We start from the raw sequence: 14,615 nt of genomic DNA, 5'->3' as shown, positions 1-14,615 counted from the left end.
TTCGTCCTTCCTTCCTTCCTTCCTTCCTTCCTTCCTCTCTCTCTCTCTCATCCCTTCCTTCTCTTCTTTCACCTTCCTCCTCCATCTCTCCCCTCCCTCCCCACTCTCATAAGAAATTAATTGTCTCTCTACCTGTTTTCCTCCCCTCTTAGACTATGAAGTGATCTTGTAAGTGCTGGGTCAGTATGTTTAATAAGCGTCCCTTAAGTGAAAATAAAGACCAGTCGGTTGTGAGCCAAGTGTGCTAACCACTGCACCACGAAGCCCCCTTGGCGTGCATGGCGACCCTAGCAAACTGTTCTCCTGTGACTGGCGACCTCAGCGTACCCAAGTATGAGGAGCAGCGAGGTGGGCAGGAAGGTGGTGAAGAGATGGTACTCGTAGCGGCGGGAGAGGTGGAGGTGCACGGTGATGGTGTTGGTAGGCGCCTTCTCCTTCCCCAGCGTGCACGACTTCACCTTGTACTCCTCCAGCAGCTCCGGGTAGGCCACGACGCCCGACGACTCGTTCAGCAGCAGCCCGCCCTCGCGCACGTTGGTCACCTGAGGAGGCAATTAGGAGAGTCAAATGTGTCTCCTTGCCTCTCTCTCCATGCTTTACGTCAGCCTCAAATCAATAATAAACCAATTACTCCTTTTTATCGTGACTGAGGGAGACGTTTGCACAGCAGCGTCCACGTACTTCTCTCTCTAATATCCGCTTAATATATCTTAATCCGCCTCGTACATACAACACCGATTAAACTTCAGAGAGACGCGCGTGGTCACCTGTAGCGGCCTTCATCAGCGTCAGGTATGCGTCCTTGTCAGATGGTCCATACTATACACAAGATGGCTAAGAAAGAATCTACACTGTTCTACAAAGTTTATATATGAATTCTACATGATCATTTTTACTAGTTCGAGAGTTGTAGCGTGACGCAGACCCTGCCAAGGTTTTTCCCGTGCCGTCGCAGCTTACGCAGCAACAGAGCAACCAAGAGAAGATGGCGCCACTATAAACACTTGCCTGCGCCATGACGGGCTGGGGCCGAGCACCATCCAGGCCCCTCAAGCAAGCCTACCGGCGCTATAGGCATAAACGTAAAAAAAAAAAAAAGCGCTGTGATGTTTTAATGGAGCTTTGCAAAAACTGGGCAAATATTGGACTTTTAGAATCATTCCTTCTAACTATGATATCGATGCCTATTTCCCCTTGAAGAGTCAGACAGGCACAACTCAGACACTGGAAAACAATAACTCAAAATATAAGTTCGTTGCAGACCACGAGCGTCAGGAAGCAGAGCTGGTCGTCCCACGGGTACCAACGAAGCCGGAAGTCGCAGTTCACGGTGGCCTTGATCGTCTTGGTCTCCAGCAGCGGGTTCTCGGCGCCCGGGAAGATGTAGCCTGAAACAAGGGACTCGTGGCAGCTGAGTCAGCCGTGCTCACGCCGGTCTTTCTGAGGCGGCTCAAGGTGCATTGGGCTATCGGGGAAACTCAAGGTTGGAAGACGAAGCCAAAGTTTGATTAGAGCAGTTTCAGAAAATGAAGAACTAGCGAACATGTATAGTAAAGAGAAATGATACTTTTTCCAAGTAAACCCGGGAGGGCGGGCGGCCGTGATGCCACGCCCTCTCGGCCCCTCACCTCGCTCCGTGGGTCGCCCGCGGCCGTGCCTCTTCACCGAGAGTTCGGACACCGTGTAGGGCTGCGTGGGGCTGTTCTGCACGTTGACCTCCGGCCGCCAGACCTGCGATTAGGAAAACAGTTTGTACACATCTTTTTCAAGCATAACCTTATCGTGCGGGGATTTAAAGCCTTGTTTACACGTACGGTGATGCTTCTCAGCTCAAGAGACATAATCACACTGACCTGTTGGTTCGTGTCCGTCGTCACTTTCTTGTATTCCTCTCCCAAATTGGAGAAAGTGATCCAAAAGTCCCGCCAGGACAGGTGGAGGTCGAGGTTGACCTGGAACGTCATGCTGAGCAGGTCAAAGTTGATGATACGCTTGACGGCAACGCGGGCCAGCACGGGCAGCGGCAGCGACGGGGGGTACGAGTCCAGGTACCCGAGCGGCAGCAGCGCCGTCGTGCATCGCTTTTCGTCAGACTGGTCCGAGCAGTCGAACTCGAAGTCACACACCTTGGCCAGGTCGATGCAGGTGGCGTCGGAGCAGGTGTACTGGTGGTCTGCACAGGTGCTGAGGGACAGCTTGAGGCCGCCCTCCCCTGGACGTTGTTGTTGTTGCTGTTCTTTTCCGATCGCCTCCCATTCGTGACGCCCCACGGGCAGCCTGTCCAGCGTCACGCACGGACGCTGGTGCAGTAACTGCAGGGATACATTGTTCATGCACCAGCGGGAGGAGTTTGCCTCCTTCAGGATATGGAGTCTCTTGAACCCGTGGAAGTAGACGCCATGGCCTTCATGGCGCGCCAGCACGAAGGAGAAAGTGAGTGGCGAGACTTCCTCAGTGAGCTCCGCCGGGAGGCCGCGGAGGCGAAACACCACTCGCCCGCGGGGCGTCCCCAGGAAGCATATTTTTAGGGATCCCTTCAACAAGAACCATTCTCCTCCGGTGCTCTGAACGATGTTCCTGTTTGGGCTAATGTTTTGCACCCTCTTCTTGAAGTCCAGGCCGTCCAGCTCGCGGCCCGCCAAGTCCGTCCCTTCGTCAGACTGACTGTTGTAGAGGAGGCCCACCCAGGCGCCGTGCCCGTCCTTCACGATCATGGGGCAGTGGCGCCGGTTCTCCTCCACAAGTTCTGACAACATCTCTATCTCCTTAGTGTTTTGAGGGACGACCAGATCAAAGCCGATGATATCCAGAAATACTTCAGCTTCTGTCGGTGACAGTTTTGAAGTAAACAACAAAAACTTTCTGGTGCTGATGCCACCCTCGCTGCACGGCCCGTGCCTTCCTAGCGTGACCTCCCCCGACTCGTTGTGCACCGTCCACTCGATGTCGTTCCAAGCGAGGAGCGGCGTCACCTCCGGCAGGCTGCAGGAGGTCCAGGCCCGGAGTTGTGCGGGCGACAGTGACTCTGGCCAAAGGGTGAGGCCCGTCAGTTTGCCTTCAAAGGACTGGTCTTTGGTGTAGCCCCCGTCCACGACGTCCTGCTCCTGCCCCATCACCATGATGCCATCGACGGCCAGCGGCGCCAAGGTTGTCTCGTGCCTCGTCACGTTCTGCTCCAGCCACAGCGTCCAGCCGTCGGGGTCCCCGAGGAAGCAGAGTGACTGCCACCTCTCGGGTACCACCAGCGGCCCGAACTCCGGCAGGCTGGTGATGGCCTGCATATACGTCACGGTGACGTCGTCTGGATTGGGTCCTGAAAGAGTTCATACAAATCGCAATTTCACATTATATTTTGGATATAATCTTAAAATGACAGTATTTTCATCAGCTTCTTATTGACGTACGAAGACGAATGACGTCGTCCAAGCTGTCTGAAGTTGCGTAGCTGAGCAGCGTGCTGGCGTCGAGGAAGCCCGTGGCGTAGTACCAGACGCACAGCGTGAAGGAGGCGAGGGGGGCGGGGGCGGCGGGGGCCAGACTCTCCTTGAGGGACACGGTGAGGCGGGTTTCGGTGTCCCCGTTGCCGCCGCCTGCCGCCAGCTCGAACACGGCCCACTCTGGGGGGACACGGGGCGTCAGGGGCTGCGTGCATGTGTGGGGGTGGGGGCAACAGTTCATGGGACAACACTTACGTGTGGGGTCGGTGGCAAGAGCTGGCCAAAGGATCACCGTCGCCGCCACCAGCACCACGCCGAGCAGTGTCGGGCTCCCTGCCGCCGCGCCGCGCCCCGGACGTGGTGAGCTGCACATTCCGCCGGGCAGACACAAACCTGCAGGCCCCACACTTGCTTTCAGTAAGAACTCACATATCATCAGCGTTATGTTCCTTCACACAATTTTCCAGATAAACTTGAAAGTCAACGTAGAGAAAGCTGAGGGAAAGGCAAAGTAACGCTTTCACCTCGTCGGCGAGGAAACAAAGGAGGAACAAACCGAACCAACGTGCTTCATTTACCTGTCGCCGCCGCTACTGTCGCCTCTCGCCTCCCCTCCCTCACGCCGACGACTCACGCACCTGTCCGCCGGTGACCAAGCCTCCGCGACCTGACGTCAATAGCAGAACATTATGTGCGTGTTGTGTGGCGGGGGGGGGGGGGGGGGTATGTGATCGTGAACGTATTGCTCCACCCACTTTCTTCCTCCGTCCAAGAAACACAAGCTTGTATAATCGATTAACGACTTTGTTCAGTAACTGTAACAGAGGCTTTCCGAAGACCGGCCAGAGGGCAGCACACGTGTGTAGTCGTTTTAGTGCTTATTCTTTTTTTTTTTTCTACATGTAGCTTCTGTTTGTTGTTCTGGATGATTGATTTTTGAGCTCTTTGGTGATCGTTGAATCGGGCTGTGTTTTGCTTCTGACCTGAGAAAGTAGAGTTAGTGTAATGTATTTTTTTGAGGTACAGAGTGAGTGAGTGAGGGAGTGAGGGAGGGAGGGAGGGAGGGAAAGAGGGAGGGAGGGAAGGAGTGAGTGAGTGAATGAGGGAGAGAGGGAGAGAGGGAATGAGTGAGTGAGTGAGTGAGTGAGTGACGGAGGGAGGGAGGGAAGGAGTGAGTGAGTGAGTGAGTGAGAGAGGGAGAGAGGGAAGGAGGGAGGCAGTGAGTGAGTGAAGGAGAGAGGGAGGGACGGAGGGAGAGATGTAGGGAGGGAGGGAGAGATGTAGGGAGGGAAGGAGTGAGTGAGTGAGTAGAGTAAGTGAAAATATGTGTGAGGAAATTAATTGTTAATCTATACGGAAGGAATAGTGATATGGATCCCCCGTCGCCATCCGTTACCTTTCCCTTTTCACCTGTCATAAAACGAGTCCGTATATTCCTGAACTCCGACACGGCAGGTTAGCTCAGACCCTTTGTTGGCTATTGTTAGACGCTTCCCCAACTAATATCAACTACTTCCAAAGGCCAAAAGCGAGATCAGGCGAGTTATAATGACTGTCTTTTTGGGGTCATGGTACAGAAGAAGGGTCAAGCTAGCAAGGAGGTAAGAAAACTACCCTTGGAACGCCCCACAGCTCCTAGGAAAGCCTTGTCAAATGTGTGTGTTTGGCCGACGATATGTTAATAAGATACCCCTTTCTCTCTTTTTGCCTCCTATCCCATTACCCCGTGACCAGACGCCTCCTGAGCTTGAGAGGCCGTGAACTCATACGAAAGCCTTGTCAAATGTGTGTTCTTGGCCGACGATATGTTAATAAGATGCCCCTTTCTCTCTTTTTGCCTCCTATCCCATTACCCCCGTGACCAGACGCCTCCTGAGCTTTAAAGGCCGTCCATGGATTCGCTTCCCACTCCTTCTGTTTGCCTCTGAACTTTTTACGTCTCGGCTTACTTAGAGAGAGCGATTGAACCCCTTTTAAAAACTCTTCGATTTAAAGCTTTGTATTGTGTGTGGGGTTTTATTATGTTATGGCTGTCTTCCTCGGATATCTCGGTGTGTGGAAATGGCTTCTTAAATCCATTCTTCTACGCCTGAGGTTTAGCCGGTGGTGGTAATCTGCGTACCATATCTAAGTACCCGTGAAGTCGTTAATTGCTTCTCTCTCCCACTATCTATCAATCTATCTATCTATCTATCTATCTATCTATCTCTTTAAAACAGATACAGTCGGGGACAGCGCAAGAATGGTTTAGGATAGACAGTCTGTGTTGATACGTTTTCCTTGAGGTTCTTTGTGGAGAAAAATATCAGAAGGAAGGAAATTCATGTTTTGTTGAAGTCACGTCCTTGGAGAAAGCATATGATAGTGTGGGTAGGGAGGGTTGTGGAAGGTGTTGAAGGTATGTAGAGTGGATGGTAGGACAGTGAGGGAAGACAAGGGGTGTGGGAGAGTGTGCAAGTGAGTGTGGAGGCGGGAAATTATCTTAGTGAGTTCTTCAGTCTTATGGTCGCGGTAAACTTCAGCCGATCCTCCTCCTCCTTCTTCTCTGCCCCTTCCCTCTCCAAAGGTACGCTATGTCCCCCTACATTTTTTTTTACAGCAAGAGAGACCGCTCAAGGGCAAAACACGGAAACACCAACACAAAAACCCCGCTACATATATATAGACGCAGCCGAGAACCAAAGAAAAGAACGAGGTCAAAAACAGGTCAATTTCGGGTGTATGTTCAATGTGTCCATGGCTCACGTGATGAAAGAGACACAGAGGAGAGCAAACAGTGTAGGAGTAGTATTAATATGAGAGGAATGATCATGGAAAGTAGCTCACCAAAACTCGCTATGTACTTACCCGTGTATGGTCAATATGATAATGAATAAAGTAAGAGTAAACACAAGTAAGAGCGGTTGATGAAAGGGCAATATTGATTGGAGAAAGGAGGTCATGGAAAGTACCTGTGACCTATATATAGTTTCCAGGCGCGGCAGTCCTGCTGGGAGGAAGGATTTTATGTTTAACCTGATAGCTGCGGGGGTCATGTTTCTAAGGTTAGGTTAGGTTAGGTGAGAAAGAATCATCACTCACGCAAACCATTTCATAATATATATCAACGCATGTGTTATCAGTTTATGCATCATCTATTTTGTGAGGTTTATATCATGGCAGAAATTTGGCCCGTCGCTGGTACACGGTAAAGCCACAAATTTGGCCCGTCGCTGGTACACGGTAAAGCCACAAATTTGGCCCGTCGCTGGTACACGGTAAAGCCACAAATTTGGCCCGTCGCTGCTACCGGGTTAACTTCATCTATGTCCTTGGGGAAAGTATATGATAATGTGGATTGGGAGGATTGTGGAACACGTTGAAGGTATGTAGCGTGAATGGTACGCTCCTGAGGGAAGATAAGGGTGCTGAAGTGGGTAGGGAATAACTGTGTGTGTAGAATTTATGACTCCAAGGTGATGAGATTGATGCTGAATACGCGGTTGGCTTTGATGGACAGGAATCAGGGAGTTTGAGCTCATTAACGTATTTGTGAGGTGTGAGGAGCGGAGAAGTATTAGAGTGAAGTTAAAGAAAAGAACAAGGAGGAAATGGTTGTAGACAAAGTTGTGAAAGTAAAAAAAGAAAAAACACGAGCTAAAATGTGACAGTTGCATCCTTAGCCAACACTGAAAATGATGATGACAGTGACAAAATTATGACGAAAAGAAAGAAAAGAAAAGAGAAAAAATAATGCAAACAAAAATAATAAGAATGATAGGAATAACAGAAAGAATAAGATGAAAAGGACACAAACAAATAAGAATAGGACAAAGAAGAAGATGAAGAAAAAGAAGAAAATGAAAAAGAATAGAAGTAGATAATGAAAAGAAGAAAAAGAAGCAAAGCGAAGAAGAAAAAAGAAAACGAAGGAAAAACGAAGAAAACGAAGAAGTTGAAGAAAAAAATAAAATAAAAGGAGAAAGAGAAAAAAAGAAAGAGGCTGAAAGAGAAAAAAAAGAGAAGAAAAGAAAACGAGAAAAAAAAGAGAAAAAAAGAAAAAAGAGAAAAAAGAGGAGAAAAAGAAGAAAAAGAGGATGATGACGGTGAAGACAAACCAGAGCAAAAAGATAATAAAGAAAACGACGGAGGTAAAAGATTAAGAAAAAAAGATTACGAAAAGATAAGAAAAGAAAACAACAACAACCACAACAACAACAACAACAACAACAACAACAACAACAACAACAACAACAACATCATAAGAAACAACAACAACATAAATAAATAAAAAAACGAAAGGAAGAGAAAAAAAAAACACAATTAAGGAGGAAACGTCATGAGCGTCACAAACGATTCCATTTTTTTTCCGGGACGCAGAAGAGTGTGTGTGTGTGTGTGTGTGTGTGTGTGTGTGTGTGTGTGTGTGTGTGTGTGTGTGTGTGTGTGTGTGTGTGTGTGTGTGTGTGTGTGTGTGTGTGTGTGTGTGTGTGTGTGTGTGTGTGTGCGTGCAGGTAATCGTGACTGTTGCCCAATTGGATTTCCCCAACGCAGTTCACGGATGCAAACTTCTTGGGATCCACTTCCTCTTCCTGCTCCTCCTCCTCCTCCTCCTCCTCCTCCTCCTCCTCCTCCTCCAGCTCCTTCATTTCCCTCTATTTTTTTCTGTTTTCCCTCTTTCAAACGTCACATCTTTTCTTTTATTTATTTTCCTATTTTCTTCTTGTACTTTTTTTAATTAACTTAATACAAAGTTTACTTAACATCTTTTATATCTCTCTTTGCCGGTGGCTCCCAAGCTTTTTTACATGATGTCCCTTATCGTTTTCTAACAAATCCTAACGATGTGTGTGTGGGTGGGGGTGGGTGGGGGGGGGGCAGATGGAATTACGCGCCCCCCAGTTTAGAGATCACTGTTTTTTGCGTTTATTTCTATCTTTTCTTCTTTATTTTGTTTCCTTAATTTTTCTTTCTGTTTTCCTTCCGCCCGCCGTGTCCTTCCCGTTGTGTTCTTCTTTGAATACAATCTTCATCTGCTTAAATAGATTCTTACTTGTTCGTTTCCGCTCAGTTTTCCTCCTCCAATCACAGCACCGCGTTTTTTTTTTTTCTTATATGTTCTGTTCTCAGGCCGGCATGTTTTCCTTTTTCAGTCTCGTTACTCCTTTCCTCTCTCTAATAACGTTTTCCTTTCTTTCTCTTATTAACTATTTTGAGTCAGCTTCCTTTCCCTCTTTTATTTATGATAACCTTTTTCCTTCGCCAGTATCGTATTCCTTCCCTTCTCTCATAATTATCTATTTTGAGTCCGTCGCCTCATGTAGTTTCGTTAGCCTTTTGCTTCCTTCCTTCTTCGTCATAAGGGCTATTGGCTTTCTCGTCTCCTTTTCTTTTTCCTTCTTCAGTTGGTCAAACGTTGCTTCCTCCCTCTTCTTCAATTTGTCAAACGTTACTTTCTTTCTCTTCGTTATCCTTTTGGTCTTTATTTCATTCTTCGGGTTTCGGCTTCAAGTTTCCTCTTCCTCTTTCCTTCTCCAATTGGTCAAACGCTGCTTCCTCTCTTTTCTTCAATTTGTCAAACGTTGCTTCCTCTCTCTTCTTCAATTTGTCAAACGTTACTTCCTTTCTCTTCGTTATCCTTTTGCTCTGTATTTCAACCTTCTTTGGATTTCGGCTTCAAGTAACCTTTCCCTCTTTCCCGCTTCATTTACTCAAACGTTGCTTCTTCTTTGGATTTCGGCTTCAAGTAACCTTTCCCTCTTTCCCGCTTCATTTACTCAAACGTTGCTTCTTCTTTGGATTTCGGCTTCAAATATCCTCTTCCTTTTTCCCTCTACAGTCAACCCCACGTCATATCCTCTATTTCCAAGTTCTCCTTCGTTTCTTCCATCCTCTGATTACCCTATATCTGATGTGGCCCTTCCTCTCACCTCTATCGCATCCTCTCGTTGACCGGTCCACACTTCCTTTCTTGCATCAGGGGGTGGTGTTGCTATTGCTGTTGTTGTTATTGTTTTCCGGATCATAGATATCACCCGTTTCCTTTCTGGCCATAACGTTTTTTTCTTCATCTCACAATCTAGGGGTTTCAGTATCCTTTTCTTTGCTTCGTTGTTGTTTTTCTCTCTTTTCTTTTTGTTTGTCTTTCTTTCTCTTTTCCTCGTTGTCTTATTGATGTTTTATTTCATTCCTGGGTTTATTATTTTTTTCCCTCGTTTCTGTCATCGTATGTTTCTTGTTTTTTTTTTTTTTTCATATTCTTGTTTTTGTTTCATATTTCTCATCGTATTTTCTTTTTTTTCTTTTTTGGGTTCCTCTTTCCATGATTAACATCTTTTTTCATTTTTATTATTTTTTTTTATTTTTTTTTTACCATCCCTATTTTTTTTGTTTCTTGCTTCTTATTTTTCATTTTTTAGTTTTACATTTTTCTAATACCTTACCTTTAGTTAATCCATATTTTCTCTTCTTCATATTTCTTATCTTCTTTCATATCCGTATTTTTATCTTTTTTTCTCGTATATCTTACCTTCCTTCATATAATTTTCTCTCTTCTTTAATATCCTTGTTTTTTATCATTTGTTATCCTCTTTTATATTCCTGTTTTCACTTTTTAATAATTCTCGTCTTCTTTCAATATTTTTTCTCCTTTTTCATATCTTTCATATCTCTCTCAGACTCACCAACCAACCTCAAGGCGAAGGCTGAGACACGTTCGGTTATTCATAAACAAACCAGCATTACACACGTCCAAGGAACACTTATACAAACAAAACGAAACACTGGCTTGCTACAAAGGGACCTGAAACCCATTTGCGCGGAGTGGTTGGTCAGCGGAGCGAAACGGAGGGTCGAAGTCAGGCTCGCTAAGAGGAAACTAAAATAAACTAAACATTCACCAAACAGTCGAGACACGAGAAACTGTTTGTAATGGAGTTATTTTTTCATTCGTATTTGGGGGTCGTGGTGTCATTGATGAATTATTCCGGGTTCCAAAGCACGATAAGCACACACACACACACGCACACACACACACACACACACACGCACATACACTAGTTTACTTCTTCAATTTGATTTTTTTTTTTAATATTGTATGTGTTTGCTGCTTAGGTTAATGTCAAATCCAGTGTATTACTCGGAAATAACTATATTGACAGATTATCAAGGCAGGTGGGGGAAGAGTAAGGAAAATAGATTGCCCGGGATGTTTATAAGGCTGGGTAGGTAGACAGGCAGATAGATAGATAGATAGATAGATAGATAGATAGATAGATAGATAAGAAATAAGCCTGATAGGTATTATATAGACAGCAAAGCACATAGGTAGAGAGATAAGGATTTGGTTAGGTAGAGAATGGTAGACAGGTAGACAGACAGACAGATAGATAAATAGTTGGGTAGATATTAAGGAAGTGAGGCAGATTAGTAATATATAGATAGCAAAGTAGATAAATAGATAAGCAGATAATGAGCTAACTAATAAGGTGAAATGGTAGATTGATAAGCAGCCAGGTAAATAGATAGATAGAAAGAAAGATAGATAGACATACAAAACTAAGTATACACATGGGAAATAAGACAGAGATAGATAGCATATAGATAGCAAACTAGATAACGTAGAAAGATAGTTAACCAAGTAAGTAGGTGAGACGGTAGGAATGCAGGTAAGGGAACAGGTAAGTTGGACAGGTAGGAACGCAGGTATGAGGTATTTGTAAATCCTGGACCCCCTTTTTTTTTTCACACAAGTGGGTGCTCTGCCAAGTTAGTGTAAACGGACGGGAGTTTACAGCGTACGTCATCGTCTGGCTGGTGTGTGTGTGGGGGGGGTATGTGAGTGAGAGTGAGTGAGAGTGATTTAGAGTGATTTAGAGTGACTGAGAGAGAGAGAGAGAGAGAGAGAGAGAGAGAGAGAGAGAGAGAGAGAGAGAGAGAGAGAGAGAGAGAGAGAGAGAGAGAGAGAGAGAGAGAGAGAGAGAGAGAAAAAAAAAAAAATCTCAAGTACTTCCGTTGTTTACTATCTCTGTCTATCTGTCTACCTATCTATCTATCTATCTATCTATATATGTGTCTATCTATCTATCTATCTATCTATCTTTCTCTCGCTTATGTTTGTTGTTCGTGTGTTAATACTCTTATAAACCTTAACCATTTCCTTGCCCTTATTGACACAGCAGCAGAGGGAGGGAAGGGCAGGGAGGGACGCGAACAAAAGAAAAGAAAAAAAATATATATACAAGTTGAAAGAAATGTCGCACCTCTGCACACATGAAGTCGCTCAGAGGAGAATGGAATGGAGGAAACCCAGAAAGAATTGAGGCTCTAGAGGTGACCCGCGTATCCTGACGGTTGCCGAGCCTGGAGTGGACGGAAATGAAAAGTTAAAGGACTATTACACTGGGCAGATTTTCCGTGGATCTTCAGTCAAACCACGATTTCCCCTCGCGTGGTTCTCATATTTCCGTGGTTTTCTGACGTGTCCGCGATCTTCCAAGGCTACGGTAGATTTCACCAAAGGACGACGGTAATACTCACCATCATCATCATCAGCAATAACAAGAAACAAATGAGAACCACGCTAGCGGAAATCGTGGTTTGTTTGAAGATCCACGGAAAGTTTGCCCAGTGTGATAGTCCCTTATTACTCATCATCATCAGCAGCAGCAATGACAAGAAACAAATGAGAACCACGCTAGCGGAAATCGTGGTTTGACTGAAGGTTCACGGAAAGTCTGCCCAGTGTGATAGTCCCTAAAGGTGATGTCTGACGTACGCCGGAAGTGGTGGGCAGGACGAGGCCGGGGCAAACTCTGATGATCGGACGACACGACAAACGTATTGGTTGAAGCTCTCGCTGGGGTCATGTGAGTCGCGTGACCTGCTCGACTGTTTTCCTCGATTCGTCTTGCATTCATTTCGTGTTGACGTCAGTTGTCCGTTTGTTGTTTCCTGTGCGTCAATACCTTTGTCATGTTAATAATTTCGTGACCAATTTCTCTTAATTCTTCCTCCTGCTTACGTTTAGCGTTTTAATTAAAGGTTACTGACATGCAAAACGTGTTGTGATGTTTGTCGGAATAGAATGATGACGATGTTGAGGAAGATGAAAAGCAGCAATAAAAGTTGTAATGATAATAAAAAAGTATATAATAATAATGATAGTAATAATAATAATAATAATAATAATAATAATAATAATAATAATAATAATAATAATAATAATAATAATAATAATAATAATAATAATAATAATAATAATAATAATAATAATAATAATAATAATAATAATAATAATAATAATAATAATAATAATAATAATAATAACAACAACAACAAAAACAATAACAATATCAAACCAATCACCAACCAAAAATACAAATAAGATAAAAAACTTCCTAAATGCATAAGGAAACACTTTGATCCAAGGGTCGAGTCTCAAAACAAGGAAAGAGTGAAAGAGGAGAGGTGAAGGCGGAGGGAAGGAAGATTAATGGGAGAAGGAGGGGTGAAGGGAATGGAGGGAAAGGGGTGAAGGACGAGTTGATAAAGAGGAAGGAGAGAAGGAGGAGGAGGAGGAGGAGGGATGAGGAGGAATGGAGAAGGAAAGAAAATGTAGTGGAGGAAAAATGAAGTGGAAGGGGAGGGAGTGGTTTGAAGGAGAAGGGAGTGAAGAGGAAAGGGAGGGAAAGTGAAAAAAAGAAGAAGTGATGAAGGGGAAAAGGAGGAGGGATGGAGGGGAAGGGAAGGGAGGAGAGTTGAAGAAGAAGGGGATGCAGGGGAAGAGGAGGGGAAGGAGTGAAGAGGAAGGGGAGGGAAAGTGAAGAAAGAAGAGATGATGAAGGGGAAGAAGAGGGAGAGGGATGAAGGAGGAGGGGATGGAGGGGAAGAGAAGGAGGAGGGGTTAAAGAGGAGATGAAGGAGGGCAAGGAAAGGAGAGGAGAGCTGAAGGAGAGAGAAGAGAAAGTGGAGGGGTGGGGATGGAGGGGAAGAGGAAGGGAAGGGATGAAGGAGGAGATAGTGAAGGGGAAGGGGAGAGGCAGGGGAGAAAGAGGAGGACAAGGAGTGAAGAAGATGGAAAGGAAAAGGGGGATAAAGAGGGAAACAGATAATGGAGGGGAAGAGAAAGATGAGAATGGAAGAGAGACGAAGAGAAAGGGAATGAAAGAGAAGGCAAAAAGGGGGAGGGGATGAATGGAAGGGGTTAGCAGGGGGGGGGGAGGGGAATGGATGGTGGTGGTGGTGGTGATGGTGGTGGTGGTGGTGGTGGCGGTGGTGGTGATGAAACAGGATCTGCGTCATAAGGCGAAGAAAAAATAGCATCGCCAGGAAGGAATAAAAGATGTGTATGTGTGTGTGTGTGTGTGTGTGTGTGTGTGTGAGAGAGAGAGAGAGAGAGAGAGAGAGAGAGAGAGAGAGAGAGAGAATGTGTTTGTTTGTTTCCGAGAACTTAATTTGAGGCGGTGAACGAAGAACAAGGTGATGATGATGATGATGATGATGATGAAAAAGAAAAAAAATGATGATGGTGATGATAATGAAAAGGAACAACAACAACAACAACAACAACAACAACAACAACAACAACAACAACAACAACAACAACAACAACAACAACAACAACAACAACAGACTCCTCCACAACAACAAGACAGAGAACCAGAACTAAAACCAACACAGGAAAACTATAAAAAATACTAGACAAAGAAGAGGAGAAGGACGAGGAGGAGGAGGAGGAGGAGGAGGAGGACGAGAAAAGGAGAAAGATAAGAGAATGTTTAGAACTCCAAGATTACCCTCCACCACCACCACCACCACCACCAGCGCCCATATTTCTAAACATTCCAGCGTCCAAGCATACCCATATTTGACACGGCTTTCATACGAGTTTTGGGCATTTCCAGGGGTGGTTTCATGACCCAGGTGGCAGTTTGACCCTTCCTCTGTACCCTGAACCTTGAAAAACACTCATTAGAACCTCGATTAATCTCCGTTTATTGCTTTGAAAATAGTTTATGTAAGAAGAGGGAGCGTGTGACACTACCCCTCCAGCGCGTCCTCTCTCACTCCCTTCCTCTCACGCCGCCTTGAGTCCCGGAGCCGAAAGCAAGAACAGTGAGAACCGAGTCAAACAAAGCCGCTCCGAATCTACCTGCCTCCTCTTCACGCTTACTCACCTTTCTTAATTACGTCCGCGGT

General features: G+C 45.5%; 1 protein-coding gene across 3 annotated transcripts; it reads right to left on the bottom strand.

Moving 5' to 3' along the window:
• Window positions 1-1,112: 1,112 nt before the first annotated feature.
• LOC126986986 (uncharacterized) lies at window positions 1,113-4,304 on the bottom strand. 3 transcript variants are annotated; one of them, XM_050843576.1, is made up of 4 exons: window positions 3,693-4,304; window positions 3,405-3,617; window positions 1,854-3,313; window positions 1,113-1,731 (listed from the first exon to the last, which is right to left on the bottom strand). In XM_050843576.1, exons 1-4 carry the CDS (start codon window positions 3,871-3,873, stop codon window positions 1,417-1,419), a joined length of 2,169 nt encoding a protein of 722 aa, XP_050699533.1. In that variant the 5' UTR covers window positions 3,874-4,304; the 3' UTR covers window positions 1,113-1,416. The 3 variants fall into 3 exon arrangements, with proteins under 3 accessions (XP_050699533.1, XP_050699532.1, XP_050699531.1); XM_050843575.1 differs by having other exon boundaries at window positions 3,405-3,830; window positions 4,016-4,304; XM_050843574.1 differs by having other exon boundaries at window positions 1,114-1,731; window positions 3,405-4,304.
• Window positions 4,305-14,615: the final 10,311 nt, after the last annotated feature.

The sequence above is a fragment of the Eriocheir sinensis genome, chromosome 63 (genome assembly GCF_024679095.1).
Source record: "Eriocheir sinensis breed Jianghai 21 chromosome 63, ASM2467909v1, whole genome shotgun sequence".
Lineage (NCBI taxonomy): Eukaryota > Metazoa > Arthropoda > Malacostraca > Decapoda > Varunidae > Eriocheir > Eriocheir sinensis.
The sequence above is the reverse complement of the archived record's forward strand: the minus strand, read 5'-3'. Positions and strand labels throughout refer to the sequence as shown.

Coding starts and splice junctions, on each gene's coding strand:
- LOC126986986 (XM_050843574.1), bottom strand. CDS start 3,873: ATGATATGTGAGTTCTTACTGAAAGCAAGTGTGGGGCCTGCAGGTTTG. Junction 3,314..3,404: donor GGACGACGTCATTCGTCTTC/GTACGTCAATAA, acceptor GAACTCTTTCAG/GACCCAATCCAGACGACGTC. Junction 1,732..1,853: donor CGACGGACACGAACCAACAG/GTCAGTGTGATT, acceptor TCCTAATCGCAG/GTCTGGCGGCCGGAGGTCAA.